The sequence below is a fragment of the Pseudophryne corroboree genome, chromosome 5 (genome assembly GCF_028390025.1).
Source record: "Pseudophryne corroboree isolate aPseCor3 chromosome 5, aPseCor3.hap2, whole genome shotgun sequence".
NCBI lineage: Eukaryota > Metazoa > Chordata > Amphibia > Anura > Myobatrachidae > Pseudophryne > Pseudophryne corroboree.
This window is the reverse complement of record NC_086448.1, coordinates 546,118,483-546,142,069: the sequence shown is the minus strand read 5'-3', so window position 1 is coordinate 546,142,069 and position 23,587 is coordinate 546,118,483. Positions and strand designations below refer to the sequence as shown.

General features: G+C 46.8%; 1 protein-coding gene and 1 long non-coding RNA gene across 6 annotated transcripts in view; one reads left to right on the top strand and one right to left on the bottom strand.

Annotated features, from left to right (window-relative positions):
* The window catches only part of KIF13A (kinesin family member 13A), a 477,346-nt gene that overhangs the window by 303,760 nt on the left and 149,999 nt on the right, over positions 1 to 23,587 (top strand). For all 4 annotated transcript variants that reach the window (XM_063923222.1, XM_063923220.1, XM_063923221.1 and 1 more), the window contains exons 19-21: positions 1,383 to 1,523; positions 12,927 to 13,076; positions 15,682 to 15,843. In XM_063923222.1, the coding sequence (XP_063779292.1) occupies positions 1,383 to 1,523; positions 12,927 to 13,076; positions 15,682 to 15,843 (453 nt within the window). The remainder of the gene's footprint in view (positions 1 to 1,382; positions 1,524 to 12,926; positions 13,077 to 15,681; positions 15,844 to 23,587) is intronic.
* Positions 1 to 23,587, bottom strand: part of LOC134928018 (uncharacterized) — a 95,440-nt gene that overhangs the window by 55,934 nt on the left and 15,919 nt on the right. The window lies entirely within an intron of this gene.

Here is a 23,587-nt window from a genome sequence, read left to right as displayed (position 1 = left end):
GTTGAGTACCCATATCCAAAATGCTTGGGACCAGAAGTATTTTGGATATTGGATTAAATTAAGTAAATTGTGTTTATATGTCATCCTTAGGTTCAATTATGTGGTAAGGAACAAGATTTACATCTGTTTGTCCACATATTTTATGATTGGCAGCCACTAGCACTAATAGGTTTTGCCTATTACATTGACCATAAATAATTTGAATTGGTCCTGGACCACCTACCTGAGGCACCCCTGCAAGTCTCCCCCCAGGGTGCCACAGCACACAGTTTGAGAACCACTGCCATAATGAGCTATGGCGATGGGACCCAAGTCTAAGCACAGAATGCATTTATGTTTCATATACACCTTATACACACAGCCTGAAGGTAATTTTAGCCAATATTTTTAATAACTTTGTGCATTAAACAAAGTGTGTGTACATTCACACAATTCATTTATGTTTCATATACACCTTATACACACAACCTGAAGGTCATTAAATACAATTTTTTTAAAATAACTTTGTGTATTTAACAAAGTTTGTGTACATTGAGCCATCAGAAAACAAAGGTTTCACTATCTCACTCTCACTCCAAAAATTCTGTATTTCTGAATATTCCGTATTTTGGAATATTTGGATATGGGATACTCAACCTGTATTTCTACTAGCAAAATGTGATAATTATTGTTATCCATTGGCTAGATGTGACTGTACCTAAATTGTTTATTTTGTGTTTGTTTCTAGCCCATGAACATTACAGTAACTAGAATATAAATATATATGTGTGTGGACTTGTTCTGACCTTGACATAAACCAAACATGGATAGGAACCCTAAATTGTTTCATACCTCATCTTATTTTCTCTTTTACTGTTTAAACCAGATTAAAAATTGCTTGTGCAAGTATGATTTATACACAAGCCTGGGTCTCTGAGTTACAACAATAACAAAAGTTCTAGGTATCGTTATACTGAAATCTTCTTTTGATGTTATACCAATCTTTACTTAACACACTAATGCTGGCTCGTCCAGCATGTCCCTCCATGTGAATTTTTTCAAAGTGTCTGGTCGGCTACATCGGGAAAGTATGCCCTACCGCAGTCGACCGACATACATTTCCCCTGTTCTTTCACACGGGAAGGAATAGGGAAATGTCTCCTTCCCGGGGTGGAGCACCGATATCAGATGACATACACTGGGAGAGATCTCAGCGTATGTCCCGGATATGTGTAGTGGCAGATAAAATACCTGTCGGTCTGATAGGCATGTTATCTGACCGTGTATGCCCAGCATAACATATTAATATTAGTATATGCTTACAGATTCATTCACACACTGAAGTACAGTAGCACTTAATACATAGTGTATTGTTTTTAATGTCACAATTCATCTGTTGTCAGAGAGGAGCGATAGTAAGTGAACCAGCCATACAGGTGAGACGGAAGTGTAAAGGCACTCAAGTTTGGAATATCGAGAAGTTGGAGAATAAGCTCATCGATATGAGGGATGCTTACCAAGAATGGAAAGAAGGACCAATTGAGGTAATTATTTGATCATTTAGAGTGGATATTATGTCATGGGCATGAGAGCTATATAAACACCTGGTTGTTTCTATGGCATGCGGTCAATTTACCTACAATCAAAACCCCGACGGTCAAAATCCCAACAACTATTGGGTCAAAATCCCGACAAGGTCAAAATCCCGACATTTAAAATGTCGACAGGCCAAAAAGTCAACCAGTTTTTCATGGTTTTTTTTTATTGAAACTGACTTGTTCATACTTTACCATCCCAGTGGACCAGCAGGGGGGGGATATAATAGTGTGCCAATGCGAGGGTACGTGGTACACTTATACGGTGGCCATGTCAACTTGTGTTGACATACACACCAAAAACAAAATGAAAAACTAGTTGACTTTTTGAACTGTCGACATTTTAAGCGTTGGTATTTTGACCTTGTCGATATTTTAAATGTCGGTATTTTGACCTTATCGGGATTTTGACTGTCGGTCAATTGTTGTCAGGATTTTCACCGTCGGAATTTTGATTGTAGGTATTTCATACTGATCCCATTTCTATGTTCTGTAAGCACCACAAACTTTATTGAATACCGTTGCTATAAAAGCAGTTGGATAAATGAAAGATTTAATTTCATACTGCGGAGCACTAAACTCCATGTATTCCTATTTAAAGTTTGAAAATGTGCACCTGTGGGCAGATACTTGTCAACAGTAACATTACGCCGATATATATGAGCTAAAACATTGTAACAGTGAGTAACAACAATCCTTACGAAAAAGAAAGAAAAACAAGCTTCTTGTGAGAGGAGAGTCTCCATATCTGTGCTTGGTATCACAGTGTGTTTTGCACTGAATTAAGGTAATTTGTGACTGTGCACTTAACATTGGTGCACATCAACGTACAGATCCTGGCTTTTACAGTTGGCACTTGAAAATCAGCCTTGCTTGTTTACTTTTGCAAGATTGCAGATCCATCTGGAAATGTTCATGGTCTGAACTGTGGGATATTTACCTTACCTTATTCAACAGGGGCAGATTGGGATGGAAAACCAGCCTGGGAAATTTGTGGAAGCAGCCCTAATGGGGGAGCGGTCTGATGAGGGTGTGTGGTCTGTGGCCACATAGGGCCTGATAGCACGCAGTTGTGGCCTTCCTTGCGTCTTTTGCTGCAGTTGTGTCTGAGACCAGGGTTGGATTGGGAACTTAAACATGGGCAGCGCAAATGGTATAACATATCGTATAGCCATGGCAACATCACTGGATGGCAGAGTTGCTGTACTGCAGAGATGGAATAACAGAATGAATGGGGACAATGCAGTGTGCTGAGTTCTGTGGGCTTCCTGTCATGTGAGGGGTGGGGCCACATGACAACACACAAAAGAGGCCCCACAGACCCGTTGGCCTACCAGGGATCTTCCTAGTGAGCCCTATGGCCAATCCACCCCTGCCGTCCACCGAGCTAAACGTTTAGGATCACTACTGTCCACCTTTCTGTTTTTCTCTTTAAATACTTCTGTTTGCTTTAGCTTCAGTTATGTCGGAAATTTATTGTGAAAGTGAAGGGTCTGTTACTATTCTTATTATATGTCACATTTTTGTGTTCGAATTTTTATTGTTTTGCTCAAAAGTCACCTAAAAAATGCACTTTTCCATAAAACTGCTTCTGGAAGGTGCACAAGAAATCTGACTAAAAGCACAGGATAACTATTTTTTTGAAATGATAATTAAATGGTGAGTCACATACAGTACCTCGTGCACTGCAGATAGATGAGTGCATGGATTAAAGCTTATTGTTCATGTAAAATGTTGTGGTCCTATATTCAGTTGCAGCTCATTTTCCCATATATGAGCAACATACAATAAACCTGTGGCACTTGTGTTCATTTCAAATGGATTTGCACTAATCCTCACATCCCCTGAGGGGCAGCCAAACTTGCAGATCCTCGCTGTATCAAGTGTAAATGTACAATGAAAACAAACTGTTCCTTCTTGTACAATAGTTTCATAGAAACACCAGTGTGAGCCATAACAAATTAAATAAAGGTGGACTCATACAAAAATATAGATACAAACAGTGCTTGTCTGAACCAGTCTTGTGAATAGGATGAGGTAATTCTTAGATCCAAACTGAAGAAAGTATCGCTGTCTCATACAAATTCACTCCAAAAAGAAAACATAAGGAGGAATCATAGCGGACCACATTATCTCATTTTATTAGACTGATAATAAACACATGTACTATGTTAATAATATCAAAGAGCTTATCTCAATAAAAATGAGGGAGTTTCAGCTTGTTGAACACAAACATTTTGTCTATAGCATGAGTACCACGCCTACTTGGGCTTCAGGGGTATGTCAGAGAAAGGGCACGGATTCTGTGTATTCAAGCAGAGCCACGAGAGTATCCCCTATCATCCTCCCACAGCAGCGTTCAATCCCTTATGCTGACATAGCGACTGCTTTGGTAAGCATACACACTTACAAATCAGTCAGTCTATATGCCTGTCCTGAAGTCACAACTGATATAGGGCTAGTTGATGTAGGGCAGGGGTATTTAACATGCACCCCTACAGCTGCTGTGTAACAACACATACCAGAGTGCAATGCCACCGTTTTAGCATACCGTAATAGCAAAACTGTGGCAGGGTATGCTAGAATGTTTAGTTCCACAGTATCTAGAGGGAGGCATATGGATTACCCCTGATCTAGGGTATCTTGTGTGAGTCTCACTGTGCATGGCCAGATCAGTGAGCGCATGGTTACGCACCTATGCAGCTTTACGTGAGTCTGCCACTTACGCCACCTCCTGGATACAGGAGGTGTTAATGTGGAAATTCTAATTTAGGCCAAATACTACAGGACTAGGTGAATGCTTGCACAACTGCAAACAGTTGTAGTCTGAGGAAATTGAAAAACTGTAACAATTGAGACATAAGTAAGTATCTGTGAGGTGATTGGTGTGAACCAGGTGCATATGATACTGTCACTGGTGGATTGAGCTTTCCATATGTGCATAAATAAAGTATTTTAGCATGTAACTTTATTACATTTTATATTATGCTCACATAGCACCTTACAAAGCTACAAGAAGTAAATAATACGTAGTGGGAGCAACATCACATAGGAAACAACCTTTCTATTGAATTTCCTGTCCTAGAAAATGTAATTGATTGAAAAAGGCATTTGTTAATCCTGCATAAAACTTTAAGTGTTTAACTTGTGAATATGATTAAAAGTGACAAAGGCCCAGGTAGTGCTTGGACCAGTGCTACTGATTTGAGGGATTTTATGTTTTCTTCTACTGACTGTTATCTTTAGAGTTATGTTCAAAAACTGCAATTGTGTGTCTATTTCCTGTAGATATAATATATTAAAAAGTCACATCTACATAAATACCATTGTTTTAGAAATGTGTATCCTGGCATCTGGAAATATGAAAATAATTTACTTAAACATCCACATAATTCGTAGGCCCATTGCAAGTACATAACTTCCAAATGAAGGGCAGTCATGGGCATCGGAATTGGGAAAGGAGGGGGGAGGGGGGTTGGGGCCAAGGGGGCAGCATGCCCCACCCAAACACCACAGCGGCGCAGGCGTGGGGAGGAGGAGCGCTTACCCCCCAGATCACCGTGGAGAATGTGACTTCAAACTCCGGCGCCATAGTGTGCTGCCCCGTGTCCTGTTCAGCCCAGTGACGTGTGGTGAGCTCACCGGCTGGGGAGGCACTGGCAGCTAAACACCGCCACCCACCTCCCCCCCACCCATTGAGAAAAAAAAAAAGTGCAGTCCCCCCACATACCACTAAAACCAGCACCAGGCAGAACCAGCCAGGGGGGGTAATGCCATAGCAGGGGAGACAGTCAGTGTGGGGTCCCCCTGCCATAACATTAAAGTGCCCCCCCCCAAGCCAGTCAGCCCAGGGCTGGAATTCCTCGGAAAGTGGGGCCCCAAAAAAATAAAAATGGGGTCCCCCCTCCAGAGCAACACCCCTGGTGGCGGTGGGTGCGGGGTTCATTGTATGTTAATATTGTTCTTTACAGGTGGCCTACAGGTCCCAGCAAGCCTGCCCCAGCACGCTGGCACTTGGAGAACCACAAGTGCCAGCATGCCCGGACATAAAGGGCCTGCTGGCACATGTAGTCCACCTGTAAAGAAAATATTAAAAGAAAAACACAACACGGTCTATAAAAAAAAGTTTTATTACACAGGGTCTTCACCTGGGGGCGGCGGTATTTAAGCTCTTTTGCGTGGCCGCCGCCTTCCCAGGGCTTCTGGCCTCTTCACCTGGAGGGCGCCACCTCCCCAGGGCTTCCGGCGTCTTCCTCCGGCGTCTTCACCTGGGAGGCGGCGGCCTTTAAGCTCTTTTGCATGGCTGCCGCCTTCCCAGGGCTTCCAGCGTCTTCACCTGGTGGGCGGCGGCTGTTAAGCTCTTTTGCATAGCCGCTGCCCATCCAGGACTTCCACAGTGTCTTCTCTCTTCAGGAGCTCTTCTCTGCTCCTCCTCCGCCATCGGACTGACAGCCGCTGCCTCGCGCTGACTTATATAAGTCAGCGGGAGGGGGCGGGGCGATGACGCGGCAAGCCATGATGCTCAGGGTGGCCATCTTGCATTTAAAAAATTACGCTACAGCGCCATTTTTTAAATGGGTACCGCTCCGCTGCCAAACTCTGCACAATGGCCCTGACTGCTGCGTCCTGCCGCTGCCACCGCCGCCCGCACCTCCGCCGCCAGGGCCGCCGCATCTCCGCCGCCACCGACGCCCACACAGTGATTGACAGCGGATCCAGTGCTTTCATAGGTTGAAAGCACGTCCCTGTATGAAAGCGGCACCTCTAATGGTGCCATTTTCCCATGCAATTTCAATGGGCTTTTCCTGCCCATGACTTGCCCACGCCCGCCCCCCGCTCCCATATCTTTCCCCTTGCACAATGGGAGGCACCACGATCGGTGCCTCCCAAACACACTTTAAACCTATAATGATGAGTAAAATAATAAAGAAGATACTTATGACACAGAATATGTGTCATAAGTGTCTTCTTTGTATTATTTTACTCATTAATGACAGGGGAGGCCCTGCCTCCCTTGACTGCATGTCCCTGGTTCAGCCGGCTCTTCACAGAGGTATTATTGGGAGGAGGCGGGGATGTCCCAGCAGGCTCAGTATGGCTACGCCTCCTCCTAACAATGCATCTGAGAGTCGGTTAGGACAGGAGGACACGGGGCAGCACGCTGCAGCGACGGAGTTTTGAATCAGATTCTCTGCAGTGATCTGGGAGGCATAGATTTTGTATAGAGTTTTGTATTTTGTATAGATTTTGTATGAAGTTTTGTAATTTGTATAGAGTTTGTATATATTGTAATGTTGATGATCTAGCACCCAAAGAGAAAAATGTAACCTACCCCTTACTTATTACATAGATGGAGTATTTCTTTTAAATGCTTCATATGAAAAGGCTAATTCTTGCTAATGGTGATCACAGCTGTGGTTAAACCGTTTACAGAAATGATTGTATGGAAAAAACACAGCACCCCATCATGCTAGTCTGTGGAGGATGAGAATGTTGTGTTAATTTCTCTGACGTCCTAGTGGATGCTGGGGACTCCGTAAGGACCATGGGGAATAGACGGCTCCGCAGGAGACTGGGCACATCTAAAGAAAGATTTAGGTCTATCTGGTGTGCACTGGCTCCTCCCCCTATGACCCTCCTCCAAGCCTCAGTTAGATTTCTGTGCCCGGCCGAGCTGGATGCACACTAGGGGCTCTCCTGAGCTCCTAGAAAGAAAGTATAATTTAGGTTTTTTATTTTACAGTGAGACCTGCTGGCAACAGGCTCACTGCAGCGAGGGACTAAGGGGAGAAGAAGCGAACCTACCTAAGTGGTGGTAGCTTGGGCTTCTTAGGCTACTGGACACCATTAGCTCCAGAGGGATCGCACACAGGACCCGACCTCGTCGTCCGTTCCCGGAGCCGCGCCGCCGTCCCCCTTACAGAGCCAGAAGCAAGAAGGTCCGGAAAATCGGCGGCTGAAGACTTCTGTCTTCTCCAAGGTAGCGCACAGCACTGCAGCTGTGCACCATTGCTCCTCATGCACACCACACACTTCGGTCACTGATGGGTGCAGGGCGCTGGGGGGGGGGGGCGCCCTGAGCAGCAATATTAACACCTTGGCTGGCAAAACTGACACCATATATAGCCCCAGAGGCTATATAGGTGTATATTACCCCTGCCAGAATAACACAAAAAGCGGGAGAAAGCCCGCGGAAAAAGGGGCGGAGCCATCTCCCTTAGCACACTGGCGCCATTTTTCCTCACAGCTCCGCTGGAAGATCGCTCCCTGGCTCTCCCCTGCAGTCCTGCACTACAGAAAGGGTAAAAAAGAGAGGGGGGGCACAAATTTAGGCGCAGTATAATATATATATGCAGCTATAAGGGAAAACACTCTTTATAGGTGATATCCCTGTGGTATATAGCGCTCTGGTGTGTGCTGGCATACTCTCCCTCTGTCTCCCCAAAGGGCTTTGTGGGGTCCTGTCCTCTGTCAGAGCATTCCCTGTGTGTGTGCTGTGTGTCGGTACCGCTGTGTCGACATGTATGATGAGGAAAATGATGTGGAGGCAGAGCAAATGCCTGTAAATGTGTTGTCACCCCCTGAGGGGTCGACACCTGTGTGGATGGACTTATGGAAGGAATTACGTGACAGTGTCAGCTCCTTACATAAAAGGTTTGACGACATAGGACAGCCGGCTACTCAGCTTGTGACTGTTCCAGCGTCTCAAATGTCATCAGGGGCTTTAAAACGCCCGCTACCTCAGATGGCAGACACAGATGTCGACACGGATACCGACTCCAGTGTCGACGACGATGAGACTAGTGTACCCTCCAATAGGTCCACCCGTTACATGATTGAGGCAATGAAAAATGTATTACACATTTCTGATAGTACCCCAGGTACCACAAAAAAGGGTATTATGTTCGGTGAGAAAAAACTACCAGTAGTTTTTCCTGCATCTGAGGAATTAAATGAGGTGTGTGAGGAAGCCTGGACTTCCCCCGATAAGAAATTGATAATTTCTAAACGGTTATTGGCAGCGTACCCTTTCCCGCCAGAGGATAGGTCACGTTGGGAAACGTCCCCTAGGGTAGATAAAGCGCTTACACGTTTATCAAAACAGGTGGCACTACCGTCTCCGGATACGGCCGCCCTAAAGGATCCTGCTGATAGAAAGCAGGAGGCTACCCTAAAAGCTATATATACACACACGGGCATTATATTGCGACCAGCGATTGCATCAGCATGGATGTGCAGTGCTGCTGCTGCGTGGTCAGATTCCCTGTCGGATAATATTGATACCCTGGATAGGGACACTATTTTGCTGACAGTAGAGCATATAAAGGACGCTGTCTTATACATGCGTGATGCACAGAGGGATATTTGCCGGCTGGCATCAAAAATAAGCGCAATGTCCATTGCCGCCAGAAGGGGGTTATGGACTCGGCAGTGGTCAGGTGATGCCGATTCAAAAAGGCACATGGAAGTTTTGCCTTATAAGGGGGTGGAACTGTTTGGGGATGGTCTTTCAGACCTCGTTTCCACAGCTACGGCTGGGAAATCGACATTTTTGCCACAGTCTACCCCACAGCAAAAGAAGGCACCGTATTATCAAGTACAGTCCTTTCGGCCCCATAAACACAAGAGGGCGCGAGGCGCATCCTTTCTGCCGAGAGGCAAAGGTAGAGGGAAAAAGCTGCAGCATACAGCCAGTTCCCAAGAGCAAAAGTCCTCCCCCGCGTCCGGTAAGTCCACAGCATGACGCTGGGGCTTCACAGGCGGATCCGGGTACGGTGGGGGCCCGTCTCAGAAATTTCAGCACACAGTGGGCTCTCTCACAGGTGGATCCCTGGGCCCTTCAAGTAGTATCTCAGGGGTACAGGCTGGAATTCGAGACGTCCCCCCCCCCCCCCCGCCGTTTTCTAAAATCTGCCTTACCAGCAACTCCCTCTGCCAGGGAGGCAGTGTTGGTGGCTATCCAAAAACTGTATTTACAGCAAGTGATTGTCAAGGTACCCCTCCTTCAGCAAGGGAAGGGTTACTATTCCACAATGTTTGTGGTACCGAAACCGGACGGTTCGGTGAGACCCATCTTAAATTTAAAATCCTTGAACACTTATATCAAAAGGTTCAAGTTCAAGATGGAATCGCTCAGGGCGGTTATTGCGAGCCTGGACGAGGGGGATTACATGGTCTCCCTGGACATCAAGGATGCGTACCTGCATGTCCCCATTTACCCTCCTCACCAGGAGTACCTCAGATTTGTGGTACAGGACTGTCACTATCAGTTCCAGACGCTGCCGTTTGGGTTATCCACGGCACCGAGGGTCTTTACCAAGGTAATGGCCGAAATTATGATACTCCTTCGCGAGAAGGGAGTTTTAATTATCCCGTACTTGGACGATCTCCTGATAAAGGCGAGGTCCAAGGAACAGTTGGTAGTGGGGGTAGCACTTTCTCGGGAAGTGCTACAACAGCACGGCTGGATTCTCAATATTCCAAAGTCACAGCTGGTCCCGACGACACGTCTTCTGTTCCTGGGAATGATTCTGGACACAGACCAGAAAAAAGTGTTTCTTCCAGTGGAAAAAGCAGAGGAGTTGTCATCTCTAGTCAGAGACCTCCTAAAACCGGGACAGGTGTCGGTACATCAATGCACACGAGTCCTGGGAAAAATGGTAGCTTCGTACGAAGCGATTCCATTCGGAAGGTTCCAAGCAAGGACTTTCCAGTGGGACCTGTTGGACAAATGGTCCGGGTCCCATCTCCAGATGCAACAGCGGATAACCCTGTCGGCAAGGACCAGGGTGTCGCTGCTGTGGTGGCTGCAGAGGGCTCATCTACTAGAGGGCCGCAGATTCGGAATACAGGACTGGGTCCTGGTGACCACGGATGCCAGCCTTCGGGGCTGGGGCGCAGTCACACAGGGAAGAAATTTCCAAGGACTGTGGTCAAATCAGGAGATTTCGCTTCACATAAATATTCTAGAGCTAAGGGCCATTTACAATGCCCTAAGCCAAGCAAGGCCCCTGCTTCAGAACCAGCCGGTACTGATCCAATCAGACAACATCACGGCGGTCACCCATGTAAACAGACAGGGCGGCACAAGAAGCAGGAGGGCAATGGCAGAAGCCACAAGGATTCTCCGATGGGCGGAAAATCATGTGTTAGCACTGACAGCAGTGTTCATTCCGGGTGTGGACAACTGGGAAGCAGACTTCCTCAGCAGGCACGACCTCCACCCGGGAGAATGGGGACTTCATCCAGAAGTCTTCCAAATGCTGGTAAACCGGTGGGAAAGACCACAGGAGGACATGATGGCGTCCCGCCTCAACAAAAAGCTAAAAAGATATTGCGCAAGGTCATGGGACCCTCAGGCGATCGTTGTGGACGCTCTAGTAACACCGTGGGTGTACCAGTCGGTTTATGTGTTTCCTCCTCTGCCTCTCATTCCCAAGGTACTGAGAATAATACGAAGGCGAGGAGTGAAAACTATACTCGTGGTTCCGGATTGGCCAAGAAGAGCTTGGTACCCAGGACTTCAAGAGATGCTTTCAGAGGACCCTTGGCCTCTGCAGCTCAGACAGGACCTGCTGCAGCAGGGGCCCTATCTGTTCCAAGACTTACCGCGGCTACGTTTGACGGCATGGCGGTTGAACACCGGATCCTGAAGGAAAAGGGCATTCCGGAGGAAGTCATCCCTACCCTGATCAAAGCCAGGAAGGATGTCACCGTAAAACATTATCACCGCATTTGGCGGAAATATGTTGCTTGGTGTGAGGCCAGGAAGGCCCCAACGGAGGAATTTCAACTGGTTCGATTCCTGCATTTCCTGCAAGCAGGGGTGACGTTGGGCCTCAAATTGGGGTCCATTAAGGTCCAGATTTCGGCCCTGTCGATTTTCTTCCAGAAAGAACTGGCTTCACTGACTGAAGTTCAGACTTTTGTCAAAGGAGTTCTGGGTATTCAGCCTCCTTTTGTGCCCCCAGTGGCACCTTGGGATCTCAATGTGGTTTTGGAGTTCCTGAAATCACATTGGTTTGAACCACTTAAGACTGTGGATTTGAAATATCTCACGTGGAAAGTGGTCATGCTGTTGGCTCTGGCTTCGGCCTGGCGTGTGTCAGAATTGGCGGCTTTGTCCTATAAAAGCCCTTATCTGATTTTCCATATGGATAGGGCAGAGTTGAGGACTCGTCCTCAGTTTCTCCCGAAGGTGGTATCAGCGTTTCACTTGAACCAGCCTATTGTGGTGCCTGCGGCTACTAGGAACTTGGAGGATTCCACGTTACTGGACGTAGTCAGGGCCCTGAAAATTTATGTTTCCAGGACGGCTGGAGTCAGGAAAACTTACTCGCTGTTTATCCTGTATGCACCCAACAAACTGGGTGCTCCTGCTTCTAAGCAGACTATCGCGCGCTGGATTTGTAACACGATTCAGCTGGCGCATTCTGCGGTGGGACTACCGCAGCCTAAATCTGTAAAAGCCCATTCCACAAGGAAGGTGGGCTCATCTTGGGCGGCTGCCCGAGGGGTCTCGGCTTTACAACTTTGCCGAGCTGCTACTTGGTCAGGGGCAAACACGTTTGCAAAATTCTACAAATTTGATACCCTGGCTGAGTAGGACCTGGAGTTCTCTCATTCGGTGTTGCAGAGTCGTCCGCACTCTCCCGCCCGTTTGGGAGCTTTGGTATAATCCCCATGGTCCTTACGGAGTCCCCAGCATCCACTAGGACGTCAGAGAAAATAAGAATTTACTCACCGGTAATTTTATTTCTCATAGTCCGTAGTGGATGCTGGGCGCCCATCCCAAGTGCGGATTGTCTGCAATACTTGTAAATAGCTATTGTTACACAAATCGGGTTGTTATTGCGAGCCATCTGTTCAGTGGCTCCGTTGTTATCATACTGTTAACCGGGTTTCCTATCACGAGTTATATGGTGTGATTGGTGTGGCTGGTATGAGTCTTACCCGGGATTCAAAATCCTTCCTTATTGTGTCAGCTCTTCCGGGCACAGTGTCCTAACTGAGGCTTGGAGGAGGGTCATAGGGGGAGGAGCCAGTGCACACCAGATAGACCTAAATCTTTCTTTAGATGTGCCCAGTCTCCTGCGGAGCCGTCTATTCCCCATGGTCCTTACGGAGTCCCCAGCATCCACTACGGACTACGAGAAATAGAATTACCGGTGAGTAAATTCTTATTTTAAAACAGAAAGTTCTGTAACTTTCAATTATGTAATGGAGTTTCATAAATCAAATTACCACGTAATGTTAGTAACTAAATTGTTACAGTGATGACATATAATACACTATTTTCTAAAAATGATATACATTAATATGCCATTGTTCATTCCATGTCATCTTTTGCAGAATAAAAGACTTATTTATAGGAAAGGGGATCCATTTTATGAAGCTCAAGAAAATCACAACCTTATTGGAGTGGCAAATGTTTTCCTAGAGTGTCTATTTTATGATGTTAAACTTCAGTATGCAGTGCCTATCATCAGCCAGCAGGGGGAGGTAAGAATAAGCTTTCATCTTTATATTTTATTAGTGTTTGACTGGAGTTTTAATTATGGGGAAGAGTTTGTGAACTATGAAAGATTTCTTAAACTCAAATACATATAATAAAAAGTGTACATGCAGATGGGCTTATGTAGCGTAGTTCACCAGTTTGCGTGGAGTCTCTCTGAATGCTCAGAAAATGGATGCACACATATGCGTCTATGGAAGTTTGCATGGTTCAGGCAATTACACCAGCCTGCGCATGGAGAGATGGGACTGAAGAGGGAAGGGTATTCTAACATAGAATATAGTGGTATCCGATCCACTAATGGCCGATATGCATTAGGTTGACATGTTCAAAAGGTCAACATGTAAAGAGTAGAAAGTACAAAAGGTCGACAGGTTCAAATGGTTGACATGACAATGGTTGACAATTCTTTATTTTATTTTTTTATTCATGATTTACCATCCAAGTGGACTATGATTGGGAATAGTAACCTTGCCGGAAGCCATGCGAGGAGACGTGGTACACTAATGTAGCTTTTTTTTTTCTGTTGCAGAATAGTGACAAAACACGCACAAAAAAATATTACAAAATGTCATGTCGACCTTTTGACCCTGTTGACCTTTTCTACTGTCTACCTATTACATGTCAACCTTTTCACCATGTCCACATGTTCCATGTTGACCATTTGTGGTTGACCTATTGCTGTAGACCTTTTTGTATCTTTTTGTATTTTGATATCTAATAACCCACACCTGAGTATTGTAGGGACATAATTGCCCACTTACGAATACATACAGGCTGGGTCACGCAAGAATATACTCCAGAATATACTCCAGAATATACTTGCAGATGGTCAAGAGCAGGTTCAAATAGTGGATGATGTGAAACATTGCATGGGTTTGATTGCAGATTTCAGGTCTTTGCAGGAAGCAAGAATGCAGTGAAGCTAAGGTGGATGCTCCTAAAACTGGCCTATTTAAGGCCACCACCATTCGAAGTGCTTCAACTTTAAGGGATAGCATGTATAGGAAGATAAAAGCCACAATTAAGTCCATTTACATGAGTGCAAAGGCCTCCCTTAACATGGCATAGATTCAGCTTGGCTCAATAAGGCTATGGAGATGTGGTCCAATCAATGGGCAGATGGTTGGAATACTCAGACTTTGGTGGAACATATCTATGAGGCATCAGAATATCTTCGAAAGCTACCATTGAAGTAGGGCTCAGTGGAGGTAGGATTCCACCTCTGCAGTGGTGTTATGGTTTGCTCGCTGGCTTCAGACTTAGGAGGCAAGAGGACTCTGAAGTCCCTTCTAAACTTGAGAGGTCTTGCTTTGTTCTGATCTGGATAAGATTGTCCCTGGCTACAGAGGGAAAGAGTTCCTTTCTCCCTGGCAATGCCCCCAGACCAAACACCAGTAAAGATTGTGTCTTTGCTTATATCACTCTCTTGTCTAGAAACCAGATTACTTTCAGCCTTCTCTGTACCTAAAATCTCTAACTGTTCAATAGCAGGTGGGCAGGTTCAAGATGGAGTACTTGAGATGGTCAACATAAGCATGGTGTTCATGGACATCAAGGAAAGTCCAGAACTGCTATAGACTTGCTGTTATCTATGGTTATTACAGAGACAGGTTCTGGTACTAGGTTATTTTACATATAGCTATGTATACTAACACTAGGTACTTCTTTTGGACTTAATACTAGGTACTTCTCTTGTGTACATCTTTGAGAGTTCTCATTTTAATCTTCCAGTTTATAAACCTTGCATGTCACACCGAAGGTACCCCTGATCACACAGAAATTATTCTAACACAATACCACATATGCAGCATGGTGCTGAGCATGGAGGCCTTTGCAGTGCATAGGTTAAAAAATATTAACTATTACTTACAGGTAGCTGGTGTTTTTTTTCCTATTTTTTTAAAATGTTATTTACAGCACCAATCTCACTCCAGTCATAGGGTCCGATTGAGACCTGATCGCTGTTGTGCGAATTCGCAATGCGGTTGATTATTGATCGACTGCGTATGTGTACGGATCGTAGTGTCCATGCACGAGGCCAAAGTGCAAAAAAATCGAGCGACTTGTTTGATCGCTAGATGTGCGCAAGTTGATTGACAGGAAGCCAGCGTTTGTGGGTGGTAACTGGCCGTTTTCTGGGAGTGTCAGGGAAAACGCAGGCGTTCCCAAGCGTTTTCAGGGAGGGTGTGTGACGTCGGCTCCTGCCCCGCTCAGCCAGTTTCTATCGCACTGTAGGAATAGGTCCTGGGCTACTCACAGACACCACAGACTGGAAAAATCATTAGATGGTGAGTTACTAATGGATTTGCAGCTGACCGGCGTTTGCAGAGATTTTCGCAAGGCATACGCAGACTTGCACGGGGTGGATTTTCACTGTGTCTGGGCTGCGACTATCTGATCGCAACCCTCTGCAAATTCTCAGGAGCGATCAGGTCTGAATTACCCCCATATTTCTATACCGAGGTAATTTTGTACTTGCAGTGGATTTACATTCATGACATTTAGAAATAATCATGGTATAATAAACTGTTGTATGAACAGATACTGCACTAATTACATTGTCTCTGTTCTCTTCTTTGTCATGTATAGGTTGCAGGACGACTTCACATCGAGGTGATGCGGATAACGGGTGTGGTTCCTGAGTGTTCAGTTGGTGATGACTCATCAGAGAATTCTAGTGAAAGTGGTAGCTTTGAAATCATAGAAAATAGTGGGGAAATAATCTACCGGCCAAAAAAACTGACATGTCGTGTGAGTATAATCTGTGTGCCCTGAGAGATATGGCTCATGTATTAAAGCAGTGCAAAGAGGAGAGTGGTGCAGATGATGTAGGCACTTTTTGTTGTATGTTTAAAATAAGTATATTACTCTGCTTAATTACATTTCTATAACGTCCTAGTGGATGCTGGGGACTCCGTAAGGACCATGGGGAATAGACGGGCTCCGCAGGAGACTGGGCACTCTAAAGAAAGATTTAGTACTATCTGGTGTGCACTGGCTCCTCCCTCTATGCCCCTCCTCCAGACCTCAGTTAGAATCTGTGCCCGGACAGAGCTGGGTGCTTTTAGTGAGCTCTCCTGAGCTTGCTAATAAGAAAGTATTTTAGTTAGGTTTTTTTATTTTCAGAGAGCTTCTGCTGGCAACAGACTCTCTGCTACGTGGGACTGAGGGGAGAGAAGCAGCCCTACTAACTGCGGCTAGGTTGCGCTTCTTAGGCTACTGGACACCATTAGCTCCAGAGGGATTGAACACAGGACCTGACCTTGTCGTCCGTTCCCGGAGCCGCGCCGCCGTCCCCCTCGCAGAGCCAGAAGACAGAAGCCGGCAGAAGCGGAGAAGACATCGAAATCGGCGGCAGAAGACTCCTGTCTTCACATGAGGTAGCGCACAGCACTGCAGCTGTGCGCCATTGCGCCCACACTAACCCACACACTCCGGTCACTGTAGGGTGCAGGGCGCAGGGGGGGGCGCCCTGGGCAGCAATTGATACCTCCTGGCGAAAGCTGCATATAGACAGTGGGACACTGTTATATGTATGAGCCCCCGCCATTTATTTTACAAAAAATCGCGGGACAGAAGCCCGCCGCTGAGGGGGCGGGGCCTTCTTCCTCAGCACTCACCAGCGCCATTTTCCTTCCACAGCTCCGCTGAGAGGAAGCTCCCCAGGCTCTCCCCTGCAGAATCACGGTAGAAGGGTAAAAAAGAGAGGGGGGGGCACATAAATTTAGGCGCATTAATCATAATACAGCAGCTACTGGGTAAACACTAAGTTACTGTGTAATCCCTGAGTTATATAGCGCTGGGGTGTGTGCTGGCATACTCTCTCTCTGTCTCTCCAAAAGGCCTTGTGGGGGTCCTGTCCTCATTTAGAGCTTCCCCTGTGTTTGTGGTGTGTCGGTACGCGTGTGTCGACATGTTTGACGAAGAGGGCTATGTGGAGGCAGAGCAAGTGCAGTTGACTGACGTGTCGCCGCCGACGGGGCCGACACCTGATTGGATGGATATGTGGAAGGTGTTTAATGATAATGTAAAATCCTTACATAAAAGGTTGGATAAAGCTGATACCTCGGGCCAGTCAGGGTCTCAACCCATGCCTGATCCTACAGCGCAGAGGCCCTCAGGGTCTCAAAAGCGCCCACTATCCAAAATGGTTGACACAGATGTCGACACGGATTTTGACTCCAGTGTCGACGACGATGATGCAAAATTGCAACCGAAAATGACAAAAGCTATACGTTACATGATTATAGCGATGAAGGATGTTTTACACATATCAGAGGTAAACCCTGTCCCTGACAAGAGGGTTTATATGTATGGGGAGAAAAAGCAAGAGGTGACTTTTCCCCCTTCACATGAGTTAAATGAGTTATGTGAAAGAGCGTGGGATTCCCCAGATAAGAAAGTCCTGATTTCCAAAAGGTTACTTATGGCGTACCCTTTCCCGCCAGAGGACAGGGTGCGCTGGGAATCCTCCCCTAGGGTAGATAAAGCTCTCACACGCTTATCTAAGAAGGTGGCCCTGCCGTCGCAGGATACGGCCACCCTAAAGGATCCTGCAGATAGAAAGCAGTAAAGTATCCTGAAATCTGTTTATACACATTCAGGGACTCTACTGAGGCCGGTAATTGCGTCGGCGTGGATGTGTAGTGCTGTAGCAGCGTGGACAGATAATCTGTCTGAGGAAATGGATACCTTGGACAGGGATACCATTATGCTGACCCTGGGGCATATAAAAGACCCTGTCCTATATATGAGGGATGCCCAGAGCGACATTTGCCTACTGGGCTCTAGAATTAATGCAATGTCAATTTCTGCCAGGAGGGTCCTGTGGACTCGGCAGTGGACAGGTGATGCCGACTCCAAAAAACACATGGAGGTGTTACCTTACAAGGGTGAGGAATTGTTTGGGGACGGTCTCTCGGACCTGGTTTCCACAGCTACTGCTGGGAAGTCAAACTTTTTGCCATATATTCCCTCACAACCTAAGAAAGCACCGTATTACCAAATGCAGTCCTTTCGCGCACAAAGAAGCAAGAAGGTCAGAGGTGCTTCCTTTCTTGCTAGAGGCAGGGGTAGAGGAAAAAAGCCGCACCTTACAGCTAGTTCCCAGGAACAGAAGTCCTCCCCGGCTTCCACTAAATCCACCGCATGACGCTGGGGCTCCACGGGTGGAGCCAGGAGCGGTAGGGGAGCGTCTCCGACATTTCAGCCACCAGTGGGTTCGCTCACAGGTGGATCCCTGGGCCATACAGATTGTGTCTCAGGGATACAAGCTGGATTTCGAGGTGATGCCCCCTCAACGTTACCTAAAATCGGCCCTGCCAGCTTCCCCCATAGAAAGGGAAGTAGTGGTAGCGGCAATTCACAAGCTATTTCTCCAGCAGGTGGTGGTAAAGGTTCCCCTTCTTCAACAGGGATAGGGATACTATTCCACAATGTTTGTGGTACCGAAACCGGACGGTTCGGTCAGACCTATATTAAATTTAAAGTCCCTGAACATTTATCTGAAAAGATTCAAGTTCAAAATGGAATCGCTCAGAGCGGTCATTGCAAGCCTGGAAGAGGGGGATTTTATGGTGTCTCTGGACATCAAGGATGCTTACTTGCATGTCCCCATTTATCCGCCTCATCAGGAGTACCTCAGATTTGTGGTACAGGACTATCATTACCAATTCCAGACGTTGCCGTTTGGGCTCTCCACGGCACCGAGAATATTTACCAAGGTAATGGCAGAAATGATGGTGATCCTGAGAAAGCAAGGAGTCACAGTTATCCCATACTTGGACGATCTCCTCATAAAGGCGAGGTCCAGGGAGCAGTTGCAGATCAGCGTAGCACACTCTCAGGAAGTGTTGCAACAGCATGGCTGGATTCTGAATATCCCAAAGTCGCAGCTGATTCCTACGACGCGTCTGCCCTTTCTGGGCATGATTCTGGACACAGACCAGAAGAAGGTGTTTCTCCCGACGGAGAAGGCTCAAGAGCTTGTGACTCTAGTCAGAGACCTCTTAAAACCGAAACAGGTGTCAGTGCATCACTGCACGCGAGTCCTGGGAAAGATGGTGGCATCGTACGAAGCCATTCCCTTCGGCAGGTTCCATGCGAGGATCTTTCAATGGGATCTGTTGGACAAATGGTTCGGATCGCATCTTCAGATGCATCGGCTGATCACCCTGTCCCCCAGGGCCGGGGTGTCTCTTCTGTGGTGGCTACAGAGTGCTCACTTTCTCGAGGGCCGCAGGTTCGGCATAGAGGACTGGGTCCTGGTGACCACGGATGCGAGCATCCGAGGGTGGGGGGCAGTCACTCAGGGAAGAAACTTCCAAGGGTTGTGGTCAAGTCAGGAGGCTTGTCTGCACATACATATCCTGGAACTAAGGGCCATAGTCAACGCCCTGAGTCAAGCGGAGCCCCTGCTTCGCAACCAACCGGTGCTGATTCAGTCAGACAACATCACCGCGGTGGCTCATGTAAACCGCCAGGGCGGCACAAGAAGCAGAGTCGCGATGGCGGAAGCCACCAGGATTCTTCGGTGGGCGGAGAATCACGTGCAAGCGCTGTCAGCAGTGTTCATTCCGGGGGTGGACAACTGGGAAGCAGACTTCCTCAGTAGGCACAACCTTCACCCGGGAGAGTGGGGACTTCATCACGAAGTCTTCATTCAGATTACAAATCGATGGGACCTGCCACAGGTAGACATGATGGCGTCCCGTCTCAACAAAAAGCTACAACGGTATTGCGCCAGGTCAAGAGACCCTCAGGCGATAGCTGTGGACGCCCTGGTAACACCGTGGGTGTTCCAGTCGGTCTATGTGTTTCCTCCTCTTCCTCTCATACCCAAGGTGCTGAGAATCGTAAGAAGAAGAGGAGTGAGAACAATACTCATTGTTCCGGATTGGCCAAGAAGGTCTTGGTACCCGGAACGGCAAGAAATGCTCACAGAGGACCCATGGCCTCTGCCTCTCAGACAGGACCTGTTGCAACAGGGGCCCTGCCTGTTCCAAGACTTGCTGCGTTTGACGGCATGGCGGTTGAAAGCCGGATCCTAGCGGAAAAAGGCATTCCGGAGGAAGTTATTCCTACGCTGATAAAGGCTAGGAAGGACGTGACAGCAAAGCATTATCACCGCATATGGCGAAAATATGTTGCTTGGTGTGAGGCCAGGAAGGCCCCTACAGAGGAATTCCAACTGGGCAGATTTCTGCACTTTCTACAGTCTGGAGTGACTATGGGCTTGAAGTTGGGATCCATAAAGGTCCAGATTTCGGCCCTATCCATTTTCTTTCAAAAGGAACTGGCGTCTCTTCCTGAAGTTCAGACGTTTGTAAAGGGAGTGCTGCATATTCAGCCCCCTTTTGTGCCACCAGTGGCACCTTGGGATCTCAACGTGGTGTTGGGTTTCCTGAAATCCCACTGGTTTAAACCACTTAAGACCGTGGAGCTAAAGTATCTCACGTGGAAGGTGGTCATGCTATTGGCCTTAGCTTCGGCTAGGCGTGTGTCAGAATTGGCGGCTTTGTCATGTAAAAGCCCCTATCTGGTTTTTCATATGGACAGGGCAGAATTGCGAACTCGTCCCCAATTTCTGCCAAAGGTGGTGTCATCTTTTCATTTGAACCAACCTATTGTAGTGCCTGCGGCTACTCGTGACTTGGAGGATTCCAGGTTACTAGATGTAGTCAGGGCTTTGAAGATTTATGTAGCCAGAACGACTGGAGTCAGGAAAACTGACTCGCTGTTTATCCTGTATGCCCCCAACAAGTTGGGTGCTCCTGCTTCAAAGCAAACCGTTGCCCGCTGGATCTGTAACACGATTCAGCAGGCTCATTCTGCGGCTGGATTGCCGCATCCAAAATCAGTGAAAGCCCATTCCACAAGGAAAGTGGGCTCTTCTTGGGCGGCTGCCCGAGGGGTCTCGGCTTTACAGCTTTGCCGAGCTGCTACTTGGTCGGGTTCAAACACATTTGCAAAATTCTACAAGTTTGATACCCTGGCTGAGGAGGACCTTGAGTTTGCCCATTCGGTGCTGCAGAGTCATCCGCACTCTCCCGCCCGTTTGGGAGCTTTGGTATAATCCCCATGGTCCTTACGGAGTCCCCAGTATCCACTAGGACGTTAGAGAAAATAAGATTTTACTCACCGGTAAATCTATTTCTCGTAGTCCATAGTGGATGCTGGGCGCCCGTCCCTAGTGCGGACTTTCTGCAATACGTGTATATAGTTATTGCTTAATAATGGGTTATGTTGGCATCTATTGTTGATGCCCTGTTGTTGTTAATACTGTTGACTGGATAAGTGTATCACAAGTTATACGGTGTGATTGGTGTGGCTGGTATGAGTCTTACCCGGGATTCCAAAATCCTTTCCTTAAATGTCAGCTCTTCCGGGCACAGTTTCCTTAACTGAGGTCTGGAGGAGGGGCATAGAGGGAGGAGCCAGTGCACACCAGATAGTACTAAATCTTTCTTTAGAGTGCCCAGTCTCCTGCGGAGCCCGTCTATTCCCCATGGTCCTTACGGAGTCCCCAGCATCCACTACGGACTACGAGAAATAGATTTACCGGTGAGTAAAATCTTATTTTCTGAAAATCTGCAGGAGCAATGTGAGATTATCAATAGCAGTGATACTATGGGGTAAATTTACTAAAATGGGAGTTCTATTTAAAATGGGATGTTGCCCATATCAAACAATCCAATTACAGGTATAAACTTCTAGAAGGTGATAGATAAATGAAGTAGAATCTGATTGGTTGCTATGGGCAACATCCCATCTTAAATAGAACTCCCATCTTTGTAAACCCATTTAGGTCTTTCTAGATTGCAGCTGCAAAATTACCAAAAGTAATGGGTTGCTATGTGCAATACCACATTGCTATTTCATCTTCTTGTGGTTACAAGAAACACTGGGATTTAGAGGCTATACTGGATTCTGGGTACTTTAATATCGGCTGCAAAGTTGAAGCTCCTCATCTCTATATACCGCGTAGCCTAATAGGACCTTCTCGTTTTCTGTCCTTGGTGGGCAACACACGCTTCCTAAAGACTACTGTCCATACTCCCCCTCTGTATCTCCATATAGTGCCTGGCAAAGTCTGGTTTAGGTTTCATCTTCCATGGAAAGGACACAGAATCTGTCTACACTTGAACGCTGCGGAAGCATTAGATTCCAGCAATTCTTCAGTCCTGGGGCCACCAGACTCTGAGTTTTCTCTCAGGTGGTAGGTGAGGTGGCTGATGTCTATGCCACTGAGGTTATATATTGTGTCCGGATAACGATTCCAACTGGAATCTTTTGGCTATCTCCTCTGCTAGAAGAGTTTATAAATCTGGTGACTCTGTGCTGTAATTCTCTGTTTCTCATCTCTCATGATGACAAAGCTATTCTTTGGACTAAACCTTCCTTCCAGCCAAAAGTAGTCTCCAGGTTCCACCTTAATCAGGACATTGTTATTCTGGCCTTAGACCAATGTAAGTCTCTGGAAAAAGGGCTCTCTGTACAATATGGATGGGCTTTGAGAATCAGTTTCCAAAGGGTGGGTGAAGTATGCAGTATGGATGATCAAGGGAGCTGTGCAACATGGCACTGGGTCTCGAATGAGCAGCTATGATAGCTACTTCCTAATGTTTGGTACGCAAGTTCACAGATTGCCAGGTTTGGACAAAAGGTGCTGTGCACTGCAACTTCTGAACATTTTCTGCCTTGTTGGGAGGTAGTGGGCACTGAATGCTTGCCCATTATGCTGCTCTTCTTTGTTTATTGCTGTTTTTTATGCAAAGGTTAGTGTTTCCTCTTGTTTGTTGGGAGAACCAGGTCTGTCTTGTGGTTTTGATAAATAATTACTGAATGTCCCAGCAGGATACAGGGGTAAAGTTGGGTATGAACTCAAAGTCTTGTAGACAAATTTAAAGAGCCCAAGCTCTAGTTCAGCCTCTATATTTAATTGTTTCCAGTGTCCCCAAATGGACTCAGAGAAAAAAATGATTTCACATATATATATATATATATATATATATATATTTCTCTTATGTCCTAGAGGATGCTGGGGACTCCAAAAGGACCATGGGGTATAGACGGGATCCGCAGGAGCTTGGGCACACTAAAAAGACTTTGACTGGGTGTGAACTGGCTCCTCCCTCTATGCCACTCCTCCAGACCTCAGTTAGACTTTGTGCCCAGGAGTGACTGGACACACACTAGGGGAGCTCTACTGAGTTTCTCTGGAAAAAGACTTTTGTTAGGTTTTTTATTTTCAGGGATACCTGCTGGCTACAGGCTCCCTGCATCGAGGGACTGAGGGGAGAGTAGTCAGACCTACTTCTGCTTAGTTAAGGGCTCTGCTTCTTAGGCTACTGGACACCATTAGCTCCAGAGGGTTCGATCACTTGGTTCGCCTAGCTGCTTGTTCCCGGAGCCGCGCCGTCATCCCCCTCACAGAAGACAGAAGCCGGGTGAGTATTAGAAGAACCGAAGACTTCAGATGGCAGAAGACTTCAGT